Below are 26,554 nucleotides of genomic sequence, written 5' to 3'. Positions count from 1 at the left end.
GTCTGTTATTCACTGTCAGGCCCTCTGCTGTCTACTGAAGGCCAGTTGTAGAGAACTCTGTAAATGCATAGGTTCTCTTCAGGGACATACGGCTCCAATTTCTTGAGGTCAGCTAGTTTCTTCTCACTTAGTGGTACACACTTTTCGTATGCTGCAGCTGTCGCTAGAGTTACTGTTGTTTTTAAAGCAAGAAGTAAACGAAAAGTGTGAGTCACCAGGCTTCCAATGTATGGTTTTGCAATGACATTCCCACTACACTCACTGTTGTATTCAAATTCCATGAATTCTGAAACGGTGAAGGATTGTTTCTCATTCCTTGTGAGCACTTTGCTGTTCATTGTTTCTAAAGACAAGGCATTGTGTTTATAAAATTTAGGCCACCATTGTTTGAAAGCCAGTACAAACTCTGTTGAAACAACATTAACCTGGTATTTGTTAAAGGTACTTGCAGCAACAATAAGTTCTACAAACTGCATGTTGATTTTGAGAAAAATGGAAAAATAAGTTTGTGGGCCTGAGAATTCTATTTTCTTTGACAGCTCTATTTTACTTTGAACGGCACAGTTTCTGGTGATGTCCAGACACTATTTTCAATGATGTAATGATTAGAGTATATAATGATTTAAATACGCAAAGTTCATGGACATGTGCTGTTTCTGAAATCAGTTGGCTGCCAGAAAGTTAAGTCTGTGTTATTCAGCAGTTTATTTGTAAAGTTATTATGTTCAGTACAAAAAATTGTTATTATTAGGCTACATAACAGTTTCTGAAGATCAGCTGTATTATTTCTCATTACCAAAATTCTTATTCTATGTGTACATAACAGATTCTGAACAACTACTTTTAAGTACAAATTACAATCAGGTAAAGAGCAAGCTTAGTGAAATATTGCTTGTACCCATGTCTGTTATTCACTGTCAGGCCCTCTGCTGTCTACTGAAGGCCAGTTGTAGAGAACTCTGTAAATGCATAGGTTCTCTTCAGGGACATACGGCTCCAATTTCTTGAGGTCAGCTAGTTTCTTCTCACTTAGTGGTACACACTTTTCGTATGCTGCAGCTGTCGCTAGAGTTACTGTTGTTTTTAAAGCAAGAAGTAAACGAAAAGTGTGAGTCACCAGGCTTCCAATGTATGGTTTTGCAATGACATTCCCACTACACTCACTGTTGTATTCAAATTCCATGAATTCTGAAACGGTGAAGGATTGTTTCTCATTCCTTGTGAGCACTTTGCTGTTCATTGTTTCTAAAGACAAGGCATTGTGTTTATAAAATTTAGGCCACCATTGTTTGAAAGCCAGTACAAACTCTGTTGAAACAACATTAACCTGGTATTTGTTAAAGGTACTTGCAGCAACAATAAGTTCTACAAACTGCATGATGCTATAAATCCTATCAACAGCTCGAATTTTTCTCTTAATCACTGCAAAGTCCATGTCACAGGGTAAGAATGAATGGCCCCTGACCGGGAAATAATGATAAATTCTGAGTAAACGCTGAGATGCTGCAACTGCCATGACAAACCTGACCATAGTATTATTCTTATTCTGCCCTGGGCAGCCATCTGAAAATATATGCGGGTATTTTATGTTTGGTCACCTTCGTGATAAATGTAGAATGTTGCATATCCTGTCTTCAGCTTGTGGATATTGAATACATTAACATTGAGTTGCCAAGGGTAGAAAACTTCCTGAACTGGAATGGTAGGAAGGGACAAATTTTGCATAAAATCTATGGCAATACCTGCAACATCCTCGTCTTTTTGACACAGTACTTGTACTTCACGAATACGAGCAGAAAACTTTGCAGCCCTGTGTTTATGAACCATCATTTCTGCAGCGGCAACCCTCTTAGCCTTTTCATTCAGTGTTTTGTTTCATAATTTATTTTGAAGCGCTTCACAAGTACCACATATGTCAACTTGTGGTCAATGAAATGTAAGTGAAAAACGTTCTTTGAATATTTTTAAATAAAATTCGTACTTAATATTACTTGCTTGGGGATGTCGTAATCTGAACTGCTCATGCGTGATTTTGACATTAAGTTGGCTATTTAAATAATGCTGTTCTCTTGTGCCATAGTGAGTAATTTTTTGGGGATAGGAATTTATGTTATCAATTAAGGTGCGATTCCTAACACGGCGACAGCGACCGGCCGCAGCTGCAGAAGTCAGATGGCAATGCTGCAGCCTGCAGTCGGTGCGTTGCAGAACGCAGCGACAGACAAGTTATGCAGTTGCCAGGAACAACTGCGCGAGGCGAGATGTCTGTTAACACCACCAATGTTATTGCGCTGTTGTTGGAAGAGGAGGACGATGACATTTTATTGTTGCATTCCAGGAAAAGATGAAAGCTGGTAATGCCTTTATATAAAAGTAGAACTGCAGAAGGTAGTTACACAGTACTGATAAAAATACATTTGTTAGGTGATGAAAATATCTTCAGGAACTACTGTCGTTTAAATAAAAGATAGTTTAATTTTGTGCTCAGTTTTATTAAAGATGCCACAGTGCCTAAGAAACGTAATAAGTGCAGAAGAAAAATTATATTTGACGCTATGTCCACAAAATGTTATACATTATTAGATTGTGCTGCAGTTCCAAGACTTTGTGAGAGAGTTGTGGAGGTTGAAGGGCTGCTGATGTGTGTTGCACTGTGCAGCCATTATTTCATAATCAGAAATGATCATACTAATTTTTCTTTTGGCTTCTGCCTTATAAACTGGAGGTAAACTCCTGACAACGGTGCTGATGTGACAGAAAAATAAGTCAATATAATCATCATTGTGTTCCATAAACATTTTTAGTAAATTTTGCCTAATTTCGTCCCTTTCTTTCCACATTTGTAATATTGTATCATCATTACTACGAACTTTACTGTGTTTTCTTTTCCGTGCTGGCACATAACGTCCATCGTTTGTTACCACAGATGTTTCACCACTATTTCCTATTGTATGTGTTTCTGCCATATCTTCTTCCTGTGATGCTGAAAGGTCCAGTTGACGAGTTCGATCTCCACTGTCTTCTTGGCTTTCTTGTATTGTTGTCTGTGATGATGTCAATGTAATATTTATTCCTCCAGATCTGTGTTGTGCAACACTGTCAAGGAACGATAGCTGTTTGTCCTTTTGTTTTTGAATTTTTTGATGCAGCAGAGTCCGTTCCTAATTTGCTTTCCTTCTTGAACCTCTGGTAACCGTCCCTTAAAAATTTCTACTTCTTCTTACAGTCATCACCTGTAAATGGAAATTATATTAGCTGTATGTTTTCATTTGTTTCAGATTCTTAGCCACAGCCGAAAGTTACCGGTCTTTATCATTTGCCTATTGTATATCACCATCTTACATATCAAGAGTTGTTAAAAATGTTTTGAAGATATTAAGAATAAAGCTGCAGCCCATGTTGATGCCACCTTCTACTGAATCAGATTTCAGACGTATTGAAGAAGAATTTTGGCTTAAATGCAATATACCTAATTGTGTAGGTGCTATCGATGGAAAACATGTTCGCATAAGGGCACCAGAGAAAAGTGGATCTCTGTTTTTTAATTACAAAGATTTTTTTCAATTATTCTGCTGGCTATTGTGGACGCAAATTGTAAATTCATTAGTGTTGATGTCGGCACTTACAGAAAAGAGTCTGATAACGGTATGTTTCAGAAATCGGCTATGGGCAAGAAAATAGCTGCAAAGGAGTTTAATATACCTCCACCAAAATGTTTGCCAGACACAAATGTGGGTATATTCGGCCAGTAAAAGCAGTCTCCGGTCGCTATGCGGTTCGGCGGCAGCGGCACTACTGGTCCCTGACCAGATGTGCGGTCTGCCGCCGAAGCAGGTATACAGCGACAGACGAGGCTGCCGCCGCGTTCAGCACACCTCACATTGCAAACAATGGCAACCAGTGGTGCCGCCTGCAGCCGGTCGTGTTCGGAATCGCACCTTTATCAAACTTATTTCTGCACTATTGATTTGATTTCCCGATGCATTTTTACCCCTCTGGTCACTAGGTGACTTTCCACAAGCAAGCAGATTGCTTATCCTCCTTACCCTTTTGTTTGTGACATCATGGATACTTAAGAAAGCTTTCTTGCATACCTCTGATCGTCCAGTGCTGGAATTAATAAAATACTGAAAGTTGTTGCATCTTGGTTTGCAGTTGCCTCCTTCTGGTAGTCTTCTTCACCTTCTGGAAATATTGCCTATAGTAATCAGCCATTGGAGATAAAAATCTTGTGCGTCCTTTGATGTCATGTTGTAGAAAAGTGAAAATACTTCATTTCTTCCCTCTTCAGGAATTCTTCCAAAACAGTTTCTACGACATCTACAAAATTACACAGATATTTCAGTCACGCAATAAATCATTAGTTTACTATTTTACTGACATATAACATTACTTACTTGCAGTCCACACCAGTGCTTTTCTTTGAAACTAACTTTCCACTGTAGTTTTTGTACTCTAAACCTTTAATTCGCGACCTTTTTATGATTTCATGCTGATACCCAACATTCTTTACACCTTTTTTCCTCTTTATACTTTCACCACCATCATGTATATTCATATCTTCCCTGTTCAACATTGCTGTGCTTCACAAAGAAAAACCGTGCGAACAAAGAGACAATATTACACAACAGGCTAGCCAATGTTGGCTGCAGAAATAGCACTAGTCCTGTTCTTTCTCCTCTCACTCAAAACGTCGGGATCATGTTTGTCCCATTAAGAATGATGGACAAATGTTGTTTCTGCATTCATTCGATAGAGGGAGCGCCATAACATGGAAATCAGCTCGTAACTCAATTTAACTAAAAAGTGGACAAGTGTTGTTTGTGCAATCAGCGATTCATTTAAAGATGGCCGCACAAATGTGCATGATGAACAATGGAGTGGGCGTCCTTCGGTCGTTAATGAAAGTTTGGTGCAGGAAGTGGACAATAAGGTGAGAGAAAACAGACGCTTTACGATTTCCTCCTTGCAGGATGACTTTCCTAATGTTTCTCGTAGTGTTTTGTATGGCATTGTGACCGAGCACTTGAATTTCCGAAAATTGTGTGCAAATTGGGTACCGAAAATGTTGACGGATGTGCACAAAACCAAATGTTTAGACAGTGCATTGACTTTTCCTTGAGCAGTACCACAATGACGGTGATGATTTGATAAGCCAAATTGTTACGGGTGATGAAACATGGGTGGCCTACGTCACAACAGAATTAAAGCAACAGTCCATGGAATGGCGGCATTCAGATTCACCCAGAAAAGTGAAGTTTTTAGCAAACAATTTCTGCCTGGAAAATCATGTGCACAGTTTTTTGGGACAGGAAAGGAGTATTGCTTGTGGAATTTCTGCCTTGTAATGAGACAATCAATGCAGCAGCTTACTGTAAGACATTGCACAATCTGCACCGTTCAATTCAGAACAAAAGACATGGCAAGTTGAGCAAGGACATCGTTTTGCTGCAAGATAATGCCCATCCGCATGTGGTGAATCAGACCAAAGTTCTCATCACACCTTTTCGATGGGAGACTCTAGATCATCCTCCGTACAACCCCGAACTTGCACCCAGTGACTATCATCTGTTCCTGCACTTGAAGAAACACCTTTGTGGTCAGCGTCTTCAAGACGATGACAAAGTCAAAACAGTAGTGATGCAGTAGTTAACAAGTCAGGCGGCAGACTTCTATGAGGAGGGTATTCAAAAACTGGTATAACGTTATGACAAGTGCCTCAATATTGACAGAAATTATGTAGAAAAGTAGATCAAGGCACAGGCTTTCATGTAAAAATAAAATTATTGAGATATCTTAGCACGTCTTTTTTTAATTTCAGAACAGTTCTTACTTAAAAACATGCCTCGTTAATTAAGATTTGATCGGTGTTAACCCTTAAGATAATTTATTATTACACCCTACTGACGCCAATGTTGTCAGAATGCTGTTTACTTTCTCACTGCTTACAAAATTCACTTCTAGATGTAAGTAGCATGCTCAGTATTGATGCTCAATCTTTCAGTTTACATGTACGTCAATAGTTATCTATTTTTGAGCATTGTTGCAATGACTTACCATCAATTGATAACTCTAATACTGTGTTGTTTGTTTGTTGACGTCATTCTTTGTAACACTGTTTACAATGTGTTATTTCATCTGACATTGTTGTTTTTATGCACTATTGTTATTTAATATTGTTTCTGTGCTGTTTTTCTTTAAGTTCATGTTCGCAGTTTGTTTATTTCATTCACTTTTTCAATTTTGTAATAAAAGACAGAAGTTGTGAGTTGTTGGTAAATACTAGTCATAGAGAATATTTTAGTGAAACTAGCAGCAGTTGAAAGATGATGTTTGTGCTGGTATAGAGATTGAAAATGATGACAGAATGGAAAATACACAATACATTGAAGTGATTACATCTGAAACACCACAGCTGCTATCACATCCAATTCACAATGTGTCTGGACTGCACCATATGCCATCACTGGGCTCTTTTTCAATTGAATATTTCAATTTAGTTTTCACTGCAGTGTTACTTCAACTAACTGTCACTGAAACAAATTGCTCAGGTAAGCAATTTATATTTAAACATGTGGCTACTTTGTGCAGCCCATCTAAAAAATTGAAAAATGTCACAAGAGCTGAGGGAAGAGGTATCATAGCATGCTTACTGAATATGGGACTCAACAAAAGACCTATATTGTATTCATTCTCATGCACAGAATCATAAAGACATTTCCATGGTTTGGCAAAATGTATTTTCTTCCAGAACACAAGGGTTAGGTGTGACAGGACTGCATACATCAGGCAGAACTTTATGTACTGTACAGTTATTGTAATTATTATCCCTGTAAATAATGTTAAAAATTTTGTTTTTCTCAGAAATTTGTATGGGTTTTATGGACAATTATATGGAAACAAAAGCAAATTTATATTATTTTTTTAAAAATACTTTTTATTTCATCACTTATAAACAATTTAAAGTGAAGATATATGTGAATCTGGGTATGCTTTGTAAACTACAATGAATAAGTGGCATTTTTTTCATATTTTTAAATTGAATGCAGCATGATATATGGCTGTTGAAATGAAACACTTCATGACAGTATAAAAACATATGATACTTTTAGCATTCACGGTTCAAAATGGCTGACTGCAAAAGGGTTAAGAAAGATAAATGTATAATGTACTGTAAAATGAACGGATTTCAGCATCATGAGTGCCTCTGATTGAACTATTGTCAGCCATTTTGAACCTGGATCAGTCTGGTACAAACTTTCAGTGTGACACATCATGAGTGGTTGTAAGTGAGATTTCTTGAATGATTAACCTACTTGCACATTTTGAAAATGAACAAAGGAACCTGGGCTAGACTACGATTGGGATTCTGACAACCTTAGAACTATTTTCACAGTGGGTTTTCCTGATTTGTAATTGAGACAGATAAATGCTGTGGAAGTGGCGATATTACTACATATGGTAAAAAGCACTCCATCAATAGGCCACAAGTGGCCCATTGGGACCATCCGACCGCGGTGTCTTCCTCAGCTGAGGCTGCAGATAGAAGGGACGCACGGTCATACACCGCTTTCCCGGTCGTTATGATGGTTTTCTTTGACCGGAGCAGCTACTATTCAGTCAAGTAGCTCTCAATTGGCATCACGAGGCTGAGTGCACCCCGAAAAATGGCAACAGCACATGGCAGCCTGGATGGTCACCCATCCAAGTGCCGGTCATGCCCGACAGCACTTAATTTTGGTGATGTGATGGGAACCGTTGTATCCACTCCAGTAAGGTCATTGCCACTACATATGATAGAGACACTTTTTTTATTTTCACCTTAAAGGAACTTTAATATGTGTGCTGAATTGGTTATAACCAAAGAGAACAGTCTTCTGTCATACTACAAATATTCTGAACTTGTGTGAACAAACAGTTTTAATGAGAATTTAATTTGATGATGTAGGAAACAGTTAATCCCAGCCATCTTTATCCCATCTGCATCTTTTATTAACTGGGAATGAACACTGCATTGAACATTTTACAACAAATGGTTGGCCTACTCCTACATTTATTTTAAAAAAATAGTTGGCCTCTCTGCACAGCCAGTTGTTAGTATAAGAGATGGAATGTAAAATTTTCGGGACTGGTGCTGCCATCTGGGTAAGTAGGAGTAGTAGATCTTTGCACCGCTAGGTGGCGAGAGCTGCATATCTGATGAGTCAGTGTGCGGAGTGGCATTCAACTGGGAGGACTTGTTGCATGTCCACAGTGATTTCCATAATACTCTGTGTTTGGTGTGTGTCGATTTTACGATGGGTCCATGAACAGAACAGTGTATGTGTATCAAATTCTGCGCGAATCTCGGGAAAAGTGCTATGGAGACCCTTGCAATGATTCAACAAGTGTTTGAGGGCCAGAGCATGAGCCGTACGCATGTGTTTGAGTGGCATGCTCGGTTCAGGGCCGGCCGTACAGACATTGAAGATGATGCTCGCACTGGAAGGCCCATTAGCCGCACATTGCCAGACATTGTTGCCAAACTTCAACAATTGTTTCTTGCAGATCAACATCGAACCATTCAAGACCTCGCGGATGAAGTGGGTATTGGTTATGGAACATGTCAATGAATGTTGACTGGTGAATTGGGCATGCATCGTGTCACCACAAAATTTGTGCCAAGTATCTTGACTGCCGATCAGAAGGCACAGCGTGTTGAAGCAGGCATGGACCTTCATTAGACCGCATCTGATGATCCATCCTTCTTATCACGGGTTATCACCAGCAACGAGAGCTGAATTTACGGTTATGACCCAGAGACAAAGCAACAACCGTCCCAGCGGAAGAGCCCGAGCTCTCCAAGACCCAAAAAGGCGAGACAGGTGAAGAGCAAAGTGAAGAGAATGATCATTGTTTTCTTTGATACCAAGGGAATTGTGCACAAAGAATTCGTCCCACCCAACCAAACAGTGAATTCCGTGTACTTTTGTTACATTTAGCGATGGCTCCGTGAAAATGTGGGGCAACAATGGCCCGAACTTTGGCGTCAAGGAAACTGGCTGCTGCATCACGACAACGCGCCCTGTCACACGTCCTTGCTCTCCAGGACCTTTTTGGCAAAAAACAAGATGGCAGTTCTACCCCACCCACCATACTTACCAGATTTGGCATCTTGCAACTTCATGCTACTCCCAAAACTGAAACTCAAGTTGAAAGGCCGTTGGTTCGACACTCTAGAAAGGAGTCAAGAAGCATCGCTGGCGGTGATAAACACCCTCAAAGACAGGACTTCCAGAAAACGTTTGACCAGTGGCAGAAGCACTGGGACTAGTGTGTACGTGCGGATGGGAACTACTTCAAGGGTGATGGTGACCATTAGTCCAAAGGTAAGGTTTTCAACAGATGGTAGCACCAGTCCCAAAAATTTTGGATAGCACCTCGTACACACACACACACACACACACACACACACACACACACACACACACACACACTAGGTTTTCCCCCACGCCTTCGACCCCGTTGCGCTTATATCGCATACATATGTATTCTTGATTCTTTTTTGTTTTACACCATACAGCTCCAGAGAGGATGTTTATTATTTGTGATATTTAGCTGTGAGACATGATCTGTGGTCTCAAAACCTATTGAAAAAATTATTGACTTGCTGTAGTGCTCATTCTCGTAATCTGGCTGACATTGAACAGCACATATGAGAGACAAATTGCAGTTCATACTTTTAAAGTATTCCAAGAAATACCAACAGGTTGCTGTAGAAAATATTTACATATCACTCCATTCTCATCCCCATTCCCATCACTAGGAGTATCTTACTCCCACAGTACTTTTATTAAAAAATAAATAAAATAAAATGTCATGTTGATATCAGATTTAGTTGAAATTGCTCCAGGCATTCCTGAATGATGCTTTTATGCCACCCCTTTTCACCTTCACTCTCAGCTGTAGGTTGCCAAGGGGTGTTTTCAAGGTTTCACATTATGTGTGTACTTAATTGGTAGAAATTGTTTCAGGTGTTGAAGAGGTGAGCACATATGCGCGCGCGCGCAAACACACACACACACACACACACACACACACACACACACACAGGGGTGAAAAATAATCAGGAATGTCATCAGTGAACCTATCAACCCCAAAAACTATGGAGTCAGTATTGGTCATTATTGAATATTTTTAAATGTCATGGCTTCTCATCCCCACACCCACCTCTAGGTATGGCAGTTATGGATGTATTACCTACAAAGCATTTTTATACAAATAATGACTCGCATATATACAAGATTTGGTTAAAATTGCTCCAGACACTCCTGAGCTGCGTTTCTGTGTCACCCAGTCTTCACCAGCTCCTCCTCGTCTCACTCCCCCCAACCCTATCTAAGGTATGTGGTTCTTTCTCACACAGGTAATAAATGATACATGTATCAAGTCTTGTTGAAACTATCAATTGGTTTAGGAGGAATGATTATATACACATATATTAATGGGGTGTTTGGTTGCTTTTTTAACCATGATCATCAAAATTTTGAGTTGACAATTTGTAACTGAATACTGTTCCTTTTTTCTGAGAATAATCTTCAGACATCTGTTCAGTTGGGCTTTTATGAAAAATTGTCTATAACAAAAGTGACATATCAGCTCTCAAACTCAGTTTTTGTGGAAATAAGCAAGCAACATTCATCTGTTGGAATTTTCTCTAATCGTGACAACATGTTCAGTCATGTAGATCACAAAATCTGTTAAGGAAGCTTAAACATTACTGTGTTCGAAAAATTCCTGTTGTATGGATGGAGACATATTGTAGTAACAGATACCATACAGCCACATTAATAAATAATGCCACTGGAATGGTTCTAAATTTGGTTTGGAAAACATTAAATATGGTTTCTTATGAGTCAGTACATGAAATACTATTGTTCTTTACTTACATAAATAATTTAGTAAAGGCATTTCAAAAACTGCATTGTTTTCTGATAACAGACTTATACTGATAGAGGCTGTCTCTTGGCCACAGTTTGGCAGGGCCATTCATGTGGACAGATAGTATGTTAGTGGTCATATCCATGTAGAGAGCCACACAGTTGTTGCTGCTTAGTTCGTAGACTACATTGTTGCTTTCACAGTTGGCTCTGCCTTTAATGGAGGTAGGAATTGCACGTGACTGGACTGGAGTAAGTGGTAGTGGGAAGATGTATGGGGACAAATATTGTATCAAGGTCTTTTACAGGGATATAAACCCACCCCCATAGCTGAGGTCACTAACATATGCCTGTGAGGTGGCACTAAAGTCCCTGATCATTATTCTTTGTGCCAATGTCCGGAATTAAAATCATGCCTTTCTGTAGCACCTCATGATGTGAGGGCATATGATGCTGTTGACGGTGGTCTGTCCATTGGATGGAGTGTTAAGCCCTGTGACATCCTTGGTGCTGTTCGAAAGGAGTAGGCATGTATCAGCACTGGGTTTCATCATTCCCTTCTCTCCTCCTCTTACCATCATCATCATCATCATCACCATACAAAACAAACATAACACCACAGAATACATATATACATATACTGCAATCACCGACACTCAACAAATACATATAAGACAATCCCCCATATCTGCAAGGAAATAGGCCATTGTGCATGGAGGAGGAAAAGTCTTGCTGACTACGTGGCTAAATCTACCGCTTGGGTTCTCCAAGCCAACAATGCCATGTGACTTCAGAGGAAAATGAGCTGTGGGCCAAGGAGTTGTGAGCAGAGGAAGAATAAGGAAAGAGAAGGATATTGCATAGGTTGTGTGGGCTGTGGAGTACCACTGTGGGAGGGGTAGGAAGGATATTTCTCATTTCAGGGTTGTCAAAACACTGGTCGAGAACATGATTTAATTACTCTTGCACTTTCTGGACGAGATGGGGGAAGTTTAGTTTGTCTGCAAAGGCCTCAGCAAGACCCTTGGCATATTCAGAGGAACTGCTCGTCACTTCATATCTGATAACTACAGGTGGCTACGTTTGATGTGGATAGAGGTACTGACTGTGCCATCTGTAAGGTAGAGATTGGCATTGAAGAAGGTCATATGTTGGGCCGAGGAGGGCTAGGTGAAGTGAATGGGGGAGAAAGAATTGAGGACAGGATGCTCTCAATCTCAGTCCAGATCATGAAGATGTCATCAGTGAATCTGAACCAGATGAGGGGTTTGGGATTCTGCGTAGCTGGAAAGGATCCTTCTAGATGGCATGAATAGGTTTGCATAGGATTGTACCATATGAGTGCCAATGGCTGCACAACAGATATGTTTAAAGGTGATGCTTTCAAAGGAGAAGTAATGATTGGTGAGGAAGTAGTTGGTCATGATGACTAGAAAGGTGGTTTCAGTTCTGGAGCCAGTAGAGCAAGCCGGTAGGCATTGGGGATTTATTGTAGAGGGAGATGGCCACCAATAGTAACAAGCAGGGTGGTAAAGAGACAGGAACTGTGCAGAGTCTGTAGTGAAAATAGTTCCTGTCTTTTTCAGACAGGAGGATAGGTAACCCTACAGGTAATAGGGCAGAGATTTTCTCTGTGGGGGCACAGTATTCAGCCACGAGGCGGTGCCCTGAATAGTTTGGTTTACATATATTAGGAAGCATGTAGAAGGTTTGAGTGCAGGAACTGGTTGAAGTGAGGAGGGAGATAGACTTAGGGGAGAGGTCCCGGAATGGACTTAGAGGTTTGACAAGGGACTGAAGACCATTTGAAAAGTTACTGCTAGAATGGGGTCACTGTGGCACAGCTTGAAGGTGGACGTGTGTAACAGCTAGTGGAGACCACCAGCCAGGTAATTCCTGCAGTTCATAACATCAGCAATAGAACCTTTGTCAGCAGGTAGGATTATAAGTTCAGGATATTTTTTTAGGTGGTAAATTGCAGTCCTTTCTTTGGCTGTGAGCTTGGTTTCCATGTTGAAAGGTGTGGGGAATGATGGTGAGGCAAAGTTTGAGGTTAGGAAATGCAAGGAAGTTACAGGGGATTATTGTGGCGGTGGTTAGATTGAGTTCAGTATTGGTTTTGGGCCTAGGCTGGTAGGTTTGGTGGCAAAAAAGTGATCCCATGCAGAGGCCAAGAGATGAAAAGAAGGGCTGTAACAAGCCCAGTGTGTTTGGATTTGGGAGTGGGGTAGAAGGTGAGGCCTTTGATAGGAACTTATACACTTTTGGAGGACAGCTTCACAACCATATTGTGGGTCTGTTTAGGCTCTGGGTTCTGTAAGGTGGTAGGAAGGAGTTTAAGGGTAAGGCAGATATAGTAGATCTGCAAGACAGGGTTTAGCTGCTAAGATGGAGTATGGGGAAGGTTTCATGAAGGTTCGTGGAGGTAATGGTGGCGGTTAGTTGCAGTCTCAGGCAGGAGTAAGATAGAGAAATTGGACAGTTTCTTCAAGAGGTGTTCTGTACCAGAAATAGAGACCAACCGGCACACTAAATTAAACTCTAGTTCAGAATTTCATACATTCAGCCAGAAGCATTATTGAAAATTGTCACATATTCAACAACAAATTGAAGGAGTACATTATTAGCAACTGTCTTCCATAATTTATCTAAACATTTGTACTCCATGAGGAATGTACCTATTAATACTAATATTCATATTAAATAAGTATTAACTTTTCCATTATATAAAGAGCTGATAGTGTTCTGTGAAGTGAGAGACCTTACATAAGTGCTTAGTATTAAATAACAAAAAGTTGCTGATTATTGTAAGAGAAAATTCTTTTCAAAGTAGGTGCTGTTCTAATATATTAATCTAGAAGTAATTCCCTCTAGTTGAATTTTTTGTTAATATAATTTCCAGGAGCAGCCTTCAATCAGTTAAGAGTTAATGGCAGTGAGACGTAAACTTCAAACGCCAAAAAAAAAAGGGGGGGGGGTTTCTCAGTCAACAATTGAGAGATAAGTGATGATAATTGATAGGAGAGACATGAAAACAGAGAAAGTGGATGAGGGAACAATCTGGAGTGGAACACATGTTAATGAGTGGACAGAACATACAGCCAGGCGAAAGGATGGTGAAAGGAGCAATGAAATACTTAACTGGACGTGAAGAGATAATGGAGAGCCATGAAGATGACCTAATGGAAGGGTAGAAAATAACATTTGAAAACATGTAGCAGCAACATGGATGCATGTAGCTGAATATAATAATGCATGGAGTAATCTGGAAAAGATGCTTGCCCATCAGTGGCTGTCTGACTTGTGCTGAGAGTTATGGCAATGTGTAGGATAGGTGTAAACCTGGAGGTGACTGCTACTTACTGTAATATATTCTTTAATAGGTGTCACCTAATCGCATTGAAGGCAGACGTCGTCGTTCTTATGGTTTTCAGATTGAAGACTGGTTTGATTCAGCTCTCCGTGATAGCCTATCCTGTCTTTTCATCTCTACATTACTAATGTAATTTCCATCCATTGAAACATACACAAGATTGTTGCCCCTCTTCAGGAATGAGATGTTAGTTGAGAGGAAGGGGTTAGCAAAGAGTAGGTAGATGTATGCATTTAAAATTTCATTTACAAATGCCATAGTTTGCCCAGATCACTACAAGATTGAGATGAAAGCAACTTACAGCGAAAGAGGTATGCTGGTAAACAGGTATCATATGTCATTTTCATTACTGCAAGATTTCAAAGACCTTGAGATATACCTGTGGTTATTATTTTGGTGTAAGAGGTGAGCACCGTCAGTAGTTTCTCACGTCCAGATTTCCCGTGGATATACTTACTGTTAGCAGAGTAATTTTCTGGCAATATCTGATTGGAACTGTGAGATTTATTATACACATTCACATGTTAAACATGGTTACATGAATATCGTATTGTACAATCCACACAATAAAAAATAACAGTGTCCATAGCAACACATAAGATATATACACAATCAAGGTACAGATTCTAAATTCTCACACCCCCAGAATCATGACACCCCACCCCCCATCATTTGCTCTAAAAATATGTGGTCCATAGTGATGGGCTGATTATCTATGTCTCTTATAAAGTGGTGTCTAGTGTCTATATGTTTGGTTTGACTCTTGTAGCCACTGTCAATTGTAGCTTTGTGTCACATAATAGTTTGATAGGGTCCTTCTCGGGGTTTCAAGATATTTCACTGTCTAACCTTTGAAGCAGTAGAGCCTTCTGACTTGCTGAGGTCAGGGCTATATATTCTGCCTCAGTTATGGATAAGGCTACAGTTACATAAGCAGGATATTACTGCTCCTTGAGATGTAAACAGATATCCACGTGTTGACTTCCTGTCTTCGGAATCTGTGGCCCAGTCTGCATCACAGTAACCTATTATGTGGCTGTCCTCTGCTTCAGAAAACAATAGCTTCATGTGCTTCACTCCTTTTAGATGTCTAAAGATTGTTTTGAGTGTTTGCCACTGTGGCATGTCGGGATTGTTACAAAAATGACTGACATTTACTGTCAAATAATATAGGACTGGCATTGTTCCTAACTGAGCATACATTAAACTTCCTATTGCTTCATGATTGGGTATGTTCTTCATAGCTTCTCGCTCCTGTTCTGTTTTAGGTTTCATGTCATGAGTGAGCACCTGGTTACTATCTAGTGGTGAAGAAATTGGGTTACACTCTTTTGTATTCAATCTGTTAAGAATTTGCTCCACATAGTGTGTCTGGTCTATCCATAGATAACCTTCTTTGTGGTTCCGAGTAACACCAAGATCTTTCATTTTAAATTTTTCTCTTAAACTGTTTTTGAAAACTTCTTTGCCTTGTGAATTGTTACTGAAACTTAGCATATATCCACATAAACAACAACTATACACAAGGATCAGTGGTTGATCTCTTGAAGTTTAGATTCAACAGTGTACTGTCTAATTTCAAACATTTGCTTTAATCCATATACTGCCCTTTTTAGTCTTTTAATACCAGTATATTTCAGTATCTTTGCAACAAGGTCTACTTCTGGAACTTTCACATAAATCTCTTCATGTAAGTCACCTTGCAAGAAAGCCATGACAACACTGAGATGATCAGTGTCCAGATCATGTTTAGCAAACACAGCAAATAGATACCTTTATGAGTTATATCTAATAACTGGTGCATAAGTTTCATCATAATCCATGACTTGCTTCTGACCACAACCTTTTACTACTAGCCATTTGTTTATAGCGTACAATGTGGCTTTTCAAATCTTTTTTTTTTTTTTGTTTTAAACACCCATTTCACATTTATTGGTTTCTTATTTGAAGGTGAAATAGCAGACTCCCATGTGCAGTTCACTTTATGCAATTATGACTCTTCTTGTATTGCTTTCGACCAGTATTCGGCATTGTCTAACATCATTGCTTCTTCCAGTGACAAGGGATCGTTGTCAGATGACTGTTTGGACTGATGAGTTACAAAGTCATGTAGCTTATTCGATTTTGGGATTCTGGATGACTTTTATATTGACTCAAGCTGCTGCAGTTGCTCATTATCATTATTTGCATTATCTACTCTTGTTTGCTCATTGCAGCTAGTATTCCTCAAGTTACTACTGGATGTGCTGGTCTCAGGTTTGGTTTCAAATTCAACTTTCATTTTGCTGCTTTTCTGTCAGTGGGAGAAACAATCAGCTGTTTAGAAGTACATTAATCAAAAATAACGTCCCTTGTTTTTTTATGAGTCTCTGGCAATTAGGTTCAAAAAGCCTGTAGGCTTTTGATTCTTCACAGTATCCTACCAAGGTACACTAAGTACTTTTTTGTACTATTTTCATTGGTTGGCTCTCGGAATGTGAATATAGGCCTTGCTTTTAAATATTTTGAGATGTCGAAGATCCGGGCTCTTGTTTGTCTGAGTTTCTTCTGGAGTCTTTCTTTTTGGTGCTTTGTCGAAGATCTGTTAATTAAATAGACCAGAGTGAAGACTGCTTCTGCCCAGAATTTATTTGGCACATTTGCTTTGAAGAGTAGGCATATTGGTTTTTCTACTATTGCACTGTTATAATACTCAGCTACTGCAATTTGTTCTGGTGTATATGGCACTGTAGTCTGATTTCGGATCCCTTCTTGTCTGAAATGGTTTACCTGTTTATCGCTCACGTATTCTGTCAGTATCTGTGCTTAGAGTGCAGATCATTTTTCCAGTTTGCCTTTCAACTTGATTTTTAAAGTCTTCAATCAGCTGTGGTACTTGATTTTTATTTTTGACACTATATACAAATACTTCCCTCAAATAGTCATCAATTAAAGTAAGGAAGTATTTGGCTCCGCCAACTGACAACGTATGCATTGGTCCACACAGATCTGAATGAATTATCTTGAGGATTTCTGTGGTTCTTGAGCCAGATTGTGAAAAAGGAAGTCTTGTTTGTTGGCCATCTAAGCAAATAGAACAGGAGTATTAACTGCTCCCTCAAATAAAATTCCACTCCCCAAGCCTTGGTGAAGTGTGTGCACAACTTCAGAATGCAGATGACCTAGTCTGTACTATTTGATTCTAATTCCGATTTTGCTTGAAAAATTAGATTATTTTGTTGATTTGGTCAGTGCCTACCATTTGCTAATGATGCACTAGCAACCACATTTTTGGATAAGTCGTAAATAATACAGCCTTGTTTGTTGAAATTGAATGACCTTTTTCTACTATATTACTAACAGATAGCAGATTGGTGCTTAGCTGAGCCACATACATGAAATTATCTACTTTAATTTTGCCTTTCTTGTTGCCCGTGAGAACATTGACAAACGAAGATCCTGTACCTTTTACAAGCAAATTATCATTATTTGCTATTAAAACTTGCACGAGCCTATCACTGTTTTATAATTATTTTGGTCACATGTATATTTAGACATGTGCGCTGACGTGCATCTGTGCCTGCAGCTGTGTTTGAAAAGAACATCTGGTTGCTTGCTGTCTTGGGTGAAGGTTTCGCTTTGTTTTTGCCCTTGCTGCAACAGTTTTTTTGTCAGATGCCCGACTTGTTGCCGTTGTAACACCTTGGACCTTTTTTGAAGCTAACATCACCCTTTTCCTTGGTGACCCAAAGAGCAGTGTCACTTGTCAGTTTTTTTTACTGGCATCACATTTATTTCTTACAATAAATTATTTTTTGTGGAGCCTCCTACGATCAGCAAGTTTGAATTTCCTAAACTCATAATCATAGGTTTATATTCATATGGTAGTCCTGCAAGTAGAATAAACCCAGTCCATTGTTCTTTAATTTCAAAGCAATTATCTTTGACATGTATTCTTCGACTGATGAACAATTTTTTAGTCTGGTTGTCAGTGTCTTTAGTGACCCTATTCATCGGAAGAGGCCAGAATCTATGTAGACTTGCTTTAGCTTGTCCTACACTACTTTAGCTGAAATATACACTATGTGATCAAAAGTATCCGATCACCTCCAAAAACATCCTTTGTTCATATTATGTGCATTGTGCTGCCACCTACTGCCAGATACTCCATATCAGTGACCTCAGTAGTCATTAGACATCGTGAGAGAGCAGAATGGGGCACTCCGCAGAACTCATGGACTTCGAACGTGGTCAGGTGATTGGGTTTCACTTGTGTCATACATCTGGACCCGAGATTTCCACACTCCTAAACATTCCTACGTCCACTGTTTCTGATGTGATAGAGGGACACGTACAGCACAAGCCAACTTCACCTGGTAACTGACGGAGACCGCCAACAGTTGAGGAGGGTCGTAATGTGTAATAGGCAAACATATGTCCAGACCATCACACAGGAATTCTAAACTGCATCAGAATCCACTGCAAGTACTGTGACAGTTAGGCGGGAGGTGAGAAAACTTTGATTTCATGCCCAAGTGACTGCTCATAAGCCACACATCACGCCAGTAAATGCCAAACGACACCTCGCTTGGTGTAAAGAGCGTAAATATTGGCCGATTGAACAGTGGAAAAATGTTGTATGGAGTGATAAATCACGGAACACAATGTGGCGATCCGATAGCAGGGTGTGGGTATGGCGAATGCCTGGTGAATGTCATCTGCCAGCGTGTGTAGTGCCAACAGCAAAGTGGTGTTATGGTGTGGTTGTGTTTTTCATGGAGGGGGGCTTGCACCCCTAGTTGCATTATTACAACAAAGGCGTACATTGATGTTTCAAGCACCTGTTGAGGAGCAATTTGGGAATGGTGATTGCATCTTACAACACGATCGAGCACCTGTTCATAATCCACGGCCTGTGGCGGAGTGGTTACACGACAATAACATCCCTATAATGGACTGGCCTGTACAGAGCCCTGACCTGAATCCTGTGGGATGTTTTGGAACGCTGACATCAATACCTCTCCTCAGTGCAGCACTCCGCGAAGAATGAGCTGCCAATCCACAAGAAACCTTCCAGCACCTGATTGAACGTATGCCTGCAAGAGTAGCAGCTGTCATCAAGGCCAAGGATGGGCCAACACCATATTGAATTCCAGCATTACCGATGGAGGGCGCCACGAACTTGTAAGTCATTTTCAGCCAGGTGTCCAGATACTTTTTTGATCACATAGTGTATCTTGCATATGAACATTTATTGACAGATGGACGGAGGGTATAATTTTGCCTCTCACTGTGCAAACTTTAGTTACGTTCGTTATTTTGCCACTGTCACAATCCCAGAACTGTTCGTATTCTAGATACATATGCATAGCAAACTGCCACATACTATAGTTTTTTTTTTTTTTCCCATCAGTTTCAGAATCGAATTTGTATTTACGGAAACCATTGCATTAACTGTTACATATATAGCCTAGGTCCATAACTGTTAGTAGACTAATTTGCTGTCAGTATCTGATTGGAACTGTAAGATTTATTGTACACATTAACATGTTAAAAGTTACATGCACTATTGTATTATACAGTCGACAGAATAAAAAATAACAATGTCCACAGCAATGCAAAAAATACACACACAATCAAGATATAGATTCTAAATTGTCACACTTCTCTTGTAGTTATTTATTTGATAAAGGTTGCAACTTTAGGTGTCGCATAATGTTTGAGGAAAATTAAAAAGTATAAATAGCAAACAAAAACTGCGAATGATTATTGTTTATTGTTATTCAGCATAAAATAAAAATATACTGCTTCACATCAGTATGGCGTTGTCAGTATTGCTACCACATTATTTACTAGAATTGAATTGTCTGCACTGTCACTCCCATCACTCTGCTAACTGGGCTCACTGACTGAAAACTCTACAGAACCTTCATCTGAAGTGAATTCTTACATTATGCTGGCTTGTGGCATCATGAGACCAACCGAGCCCTAAGTCATAACTATGAAGTATCTTATGATGACTCTAATGCTACTTTTCAGTATAATTCACTGGATCAAAATAGAATTTGGGAATCCTCCAGATTGCCATTTGGGTTCACATGTAAATTATGTTTGTAGTTATTGACTGAACAGGTTTGACATAGTAATAGGAGGGTAAATTATCTGTATCTTGGTATTTGGACCTTGTACATCAATACTTCAGTTGCTTCAGAATGCTGTTCACAGTAAGTATCAAAAAGTAAATTGAGAGTGCTCTCATATCAGACTTTGCTGAAGTAGTTAATGGAAATTATAACCCAAAAAGCCTGCAGATACAAAGAATATTCTAATTTCCAATAAATGTCAGTAACATTGGGGGTAATTTTGAAAAGGAAGCCCAAATATGAAAAGTCACACAAAGAAATATGATAAAATAAACATCAGTATAAAGAGTGATTTGGAAAGAATTGGACCACTTCAGGCAGTTTTATGAAGCAGCCAAAATTGTCTGTTATATTACATCAGAACTAACTTTCACTATGCGAAAATTTAGTTTATGATGAACAAAGGCCTTTCCTTGTGAAACAATCGATTATTTGTAGATCAAGTGCTCACAATTGATCTTCAATTTACAAAAACAGTGGAGAATTCATTAGAATTATATGACAAAGTGAGGTGACAAAACAATGTGTACCATTAAGTTGAAGTTACAGATAGCAGTTTTGCATGCCCGATTCATACCATTACTTGCACTAGCCTTTTCCAAAGAAAAGCTTCTCCATACATCAAAAACATGTTTGCTTGTTGACGTTTATCTATGAGTGCACTTGCTAGGTGTCAGGGGAAAAAAATTAATGCTTTACTCACAAACACAGACTGTAGCAACAAACAAGAAGTCTTACATACGCTTATCACCATCATGGTGTAAGAAGAAGCCTAAGAATTGAAGTAAATATGTTGAAAGTCTGTGACTTGTGACAGACCTTCTCTGTAGAACTAGCTATTTCAGAACTCAGATTCCCTGTGTACAAGGATACCATGTTTAGTTTTGGCATATAGAATGCTTAATTTTCTTCAGTTGTTGACTTGCCTCCTGACAGATAGGGCACACCAGTGTCTCACATAAGGTGGTACTGCGTAAGTGTAAGAGTGGGAATTAGCAAACCAACAGGTACTTTTAGGTGCTTTAGTTTAACAGCAGTTTAACCACCAGAGAACAATTTGATTAGTACACAAAGACAGAATAAGTACAGAGAACAAACAACACAGTGTGGTAAAAATCAGTCCTGTGCCACATTTTACATGTACTCTTCTTTCATCACTCAAAGTATTCAGATATCCCACCTCTATCTGTCATTGATATTCTACAACACACACTTCCAGCTACTTCCATCTCATAATGATTGTGAAGTTCTGTATCTTTATTCATTCCTCTGCTAGCCACCTCCACCACCATTGTTTCCCCGTTTTAGACAGTCTTTATACTGCAGAAAATATTCTTTGCTTCATTTTTTGGGGTCACATTAAGTTCCATTCTCACATTCCTCTCTCACCTGTCACTAATAATATCACCAGACACTTTTTCCCTGTATTTTGCTTTTTCCCCTTGCCCTCTAACACTGACTCAAACTGATAATTTGAAACCTACGTTCATGCCTTTGAGCTTTCAGAGGACCTGGGCTGTATTGCAAGTGTCAGAGTAATCGGTGTGACAAATTGAGTGCAGTTCACATCCAAATCCTAAAAATGATGAACAACAACCAAGCACCAATGACTGCGTAAAATAAGTTGAATGTAATTCTAATAAACCTACAGTTTCTTTAAAAGCTTAAACTTAAAAATATTACTGAGCCACCTGGAATGTTATACGGTTACTGGAACAGGCTGGATGAGCCACACAGTGATGATCTGAAGAGTGTTTATCTCCAAAAAAATATCCTTCAAAGAGAACTGTCCAGTTATTTATCAGTGCCCATCAACGGAACTGAATTGCATAGTCTAGTGGATACCTTGCAAACCTTCAAGGGACTTTGCTGTGATGTAGTGCAGATTATTTCATTTCTTAAATTGTATGAAAATGAAGAAAATGCATTAGGGATCCTCCATCATCTCTGTGAAAAGGTAATGTCCTCCATTTGTACAATGACCAGATGATTGTAAAGTCAGAGAAACATGCTCCAAATAGAAGAAAAGCAATGGGGTGAGGACAGTAAAAAAAAGGGGGGTGGGAGTCACATATGTCTCAATCTGGCACGAATTTTTTGAGTTGATGCCACTTCAGTAGCTGCATGTTAGTTCCCAACTTCTTTACTAAAGCAGGTCCTCAGTTAGCCTGGTGAGAATGGGGGATCTGTTTCAGGATCATTTTACTGCAGAAAAATATGTGGTCACATAGAATCTAACCTGGAAACTCCACATAAGTAGGTCGACACACTAAACATTAGACTGCAGTTGCATTCTGTTTGGTAATGTACTACTCATATTCATTCATAAGAAATGGTGATATAGTTAGTGACCCTGTTGAATGAAATACGAGGGTAAGTCAAATATTATCCGCAAAGTAGTTATAAAATTTTTTTGTAATCAAATAGGAAACTTACAAGAACATCATTTTTCGTCATAGTCTCCTTGCATTTCAAAGCACTTGGTCCATCACTGTACAAGCTTCCTGATGCCCTCATAAAAGAAGGTTCTCGGTTGAGTTGCGAGCCAGGACTGCACCACTTCTTTCACTGCTTGATCCGAGGCAAATCGACAGCCCCTTAATGCACGTTTGAATGGACCAGACAGTGATAGTCAGCTGGGGCAAGATCGGGACTATATGGAGGATGATCCAGTACTTCAAATTTGAGTTTCTGGAGCGTTTCAGCAGTGTGGGCAGCAGTATGCTTTGTTGAGCAACAACACAACCCCTTTTGACAGCAATCCTCCGAGTTTGCTTCGAATTGCAGGCTTTAGCCTGGCAGTAAGCGTCTCACTGTAACGTACGCTGTTTATTGTTGTGCCCCTTTCCCCATAATGTTCCAGTACTGGACCTTGCGTGTCCCAAAAAACCATAAGTGCAGTTTTCCTGCGGACGGTTGGGTCTTGAACTTTTTCTTGCATGGCGAATTTGGATGTTTCCATTCCATACTCTTCTGTTTACTCTCTGGCTCATAATGTTGGATCCATGTTTTGTCACCAGTAGTGATCCCTTTCTAAGAAGTTGTCCCGTTTGTTACCACAGCAATCCAAATGTTTTTTGCAGATGTCCAAGTGCATTTGTTTATGCAACTGTATGAGTTTTTTGGGACCCATCTTGCACTAACTTTATGAAATCGAAGTCTGTTGTGGATGATTTCATAGGCAGAACCATGACTAATTTGCAGACAATGTGCCACTCTGTCTAAGAGAATCATTTCACGTGAACACTCAATGGTTTCTTCATTTGTGGCGGTAAATGATCATCTGGCTCCTTCATCATGCATAACACTTGTGTGACCATTTTGGAATTTTTCATTCCATTCGTACACACTCTGTTGTGGCAAAACGCTGTTTCCGTACTGTACCGAAAGTTTTTGATGAATTTTGGCCCCACGCCTTCTAACCACAAAAAACCAGATCACTGAATGTTACTCTTCTATGGTGCTAATAGACAGCAAAGCAGCCATGATTACCAGCACAGCAGCTACAACGAAACTAACCCAGCACAGTACTACAAAAATAAACAAAAATGATTGGCTTACCCTTGTATATCATATACGATAAGTCAAACAGCCAAGAGTGAGCAACAAAACTTAAATTTTTAATGGCAATACATAGTTCCATGTGACCAGAATAAAACACAAAAATTATATCAAGCTAGTCTTAATCCCATAGCACATACCATATAAATGAAAGTTATTTTGTACTGCATTATTTTTGTTGGCGTTTTGCTTCAAAGCTAATAGTTTATATGGAATGATCTGACAAAAGGCTTTTAAGAGAAATTTTTGTAGACTTATATTATTTTTGTTAAGAGGTTTAGTATAAAAACTTGACATTCTCTCATTAAGTCTCACTTTGAACCATTTTGCTGTCGACGTGAATTTTACTCAAATGTCAGGATGTATCCTTGGTGCCTTCACAGAGCAATGCCATTGAAAGTAATTTTATTAACAAAAACAATCAGTCACCAATTTCAGTATCAGTCCAGACTAGCAACAGCAAAGCTGTGGGCACCTCCTGTCCCTATTAAAACAGCTTTCTGTGCATTTTCAACTTTCTTGGGACTCTTCACATCCACATCAGCTCCTGTCGCACAGCTGCCATGTTCATTCCAGCCCCAGCATAGCACTTCACTGTTCTCTGGAAATAACATAATCCATAAAAAACCTGAGAAGCTTGCCAATCACAAAGAAGACAATTTGTTGTGCCCTTTTCATATTTCCTGAACTAAAACAACTAATTTTTAAACAGTCTTGCATGAACAACAGGTTCAATAATGTCTGCACCAAATTAACAGAAGAAATGGCAGGCACTGAAGTCCAACTTAGCATACAGTTTATAGTGGCTGGAATGACTCTTAAGTAAATGTAAATTGTGTGAACAAAGGCAACATCTCACTGTGTAGAGGAAGAATTTGGTAACATATAATAACATAAAGAAAGTTTTGTTTGTTATAAAATAACATTTGTCGTTGTTAGTTATAATTTTCCTTTACTTATTTTCTGTATGAAATGTTTCAAGAAGTAATCCCCATTCACAAGTGTGCTTTGCACGTAAGCATTTTTGTGTGTGATGTTTCTCTATAGATATGGCAAACTTGGAAATAACTATTAAGTAAGGATTCCTTGTTGTGCTCTTACAAAGAAAAAAGTTATTTTGAAATTCACAGTTACAGAATTATCCATGTCCGTGTTTATATTGTAGTGCAGGCACAAGACTAATGCTGCAGTTCACACATCATATTTAAAAATGTCTTGATACATGAAACAATATTATGAGAAGGAAAGTAGCTGCTCACCATACAGTGGAGATGCTGAGTCACAGATAGGCACAACAAAAAGACTCACAATTAAAGCTTTTGGCCATTGGCCTTTGTCAACAATACACACACACATGACTGCAGTCTCAGCAACTGAAACCACACTGTGAGCAGCAGCACCAGTGCATGAGGGAGTGGCAACTGGGTGGGGGTAATGAGGAGGCCAGAGCGGGGAGGAGGGGGGATAGAATGCAGTGAAGTACTGCAGTTTAGACAGAGGTCGAGAGAGAGGTGTAGAGGGGGGTGGGGGGGCAAGGTAGTGGAAAAGGAGAGAAGTAAAAAGACTGGCTGTGGTGGTGGTAAGACAGTTTTGTGTGTGTGTGTGTGTGTGTTTAGGCGTGTGCGCACGCATGTCTATTGCTGATCTAGCCCAATGGCTGAAAACTTTAATTGTGAGAGTCTTTTTGTTGTGCCTATCTGCGACTCAGCATCTCCGCTATATGGTGAGTAGCTACTTTCCTTCTCATAATATTGTTACATTCCATCCTGGAGTTTCCATTGCTTGATACATGAAAAATACATATGGGACTGGGAATTGTTTCCTAAAATGGTTTGTTGGAAAACTAAGCAAATGTTATTTTATCTACATGCACATGACTACTTCGCAAACCACACTTAAGTGTGTGGCAGAGTGTTCACTGAACCACCTTCAGACTATTTCTCTACCATTCCACTCTTGAACAGTGGGTGGGAAAACAAGCACTTAAATCTTTTGTAAGAGCTTTGATTTTTCTTACTTTATCAAGATGATCATTTCACCATATGAAAATGGGAGCCAAGAAAATATTTTTGCGTTCGGAGGAGAAAGATGGTGACTGAAATATCTTGAAAAGATCTTGTTGCAACAAAAAATGCCTTTGTTGTGCCACCCCAGCTCACATTATTATGTCTGTAACTCTCTCTCTACTATTTCGTGATAATACAAAATGAGCACCCATGTTTGAATTTTCTGATGTCCTCTGTCAAACCTCTCTGGTCAGGATCTCATACTGTGCAGCAACACTACAGTAGAGGAGAGGCAAGTATAGTACAGGCAGTCTCTTTAGCAGATGTATTGCATCTTTTAGGATGCATTTTCTGTATGATTGAACTGTTCATAACTGTAATCCCTAGGGACAAGGGGTGTTCAATGAGCAAAACAAAACACTTTTTTTCTCGGCCAATTTAGGTTGGAAAAAATTCAGCATTTTTTGTGGTACATCGTGGAATATTCCTATTGTAGCCCCTATTGTTTCATGAAGTTCCAATTGGTGGCGGTGCTGTACATAGCCTACAAAATGGTTTCTGTAATAGAGGTTT

The 26,554-nt window shown here is 39.3% G+C and overlaps 2 protein-coding genes across 3 annotated transcripts in view; both read right to left on the bottom strand.

The window, feature by feature from the left end:
- On the bottom strand, nt 1-2,482 carry LOC124777922. The gene is made up of 2 exons (XM_047253474.1): nt 1,379-2,482; nt 1-476 (listed from the first exon to the last, which is right to left on the bottom strand). The coding sequence occupies exons 1-2, from the start codon at nt 1,529-1,531 to the stop codon at nt 6-8; spliced, it is 624 nt and encodes a 207-aa protein (XP_047109430.1). The 5' UTR covers nt 1,532-2,482; the 3' UTR covers nt 1-5.
- A 17,301-nt stretch (nt 2,483-19,783) lies between these two features.
- LOC124777921 (secretion-regulating guanine nucleotide exchange factor) overlaps nt 19,784-26,554 on the bottom strand; it is an 84,451-nt gene continuing 77,680 nt past the window's right edge. For both annotated transcript variants that reach the window (XM_047253472.1, XM_047253473.1), the window contains one exon: nt 19,784-24,576. In XM_047253472.1, coding sequence (XP_047109428.1) covers nt 24,416-24,576 — 161 coding nt within the window. In that variant the 3' untranslated portion in view covers nt 19,784-24,415. The remainder of the gene's footprint in view (nt 24,577-26,554) is intronic.

This window comes from Schistocerca piceifrons, chromosome 2 (assembly GCF_021461385.2).
Source record: "Schistocerca piceifrons isolate TAMUIC-IGC-003096 chromosome 2, iqSchPice1.1, whole genome shotgun sequence".
Lineage (NCBI taxonomy): Eukaryota > Metazoa > Arthropoda > Insecta > Orthoptera > Acrididae > Schistocerca > Schistocerca piceifrons.
This window is presented reverse-complemented; position numbering and strand designations above follow the sequence as displayed.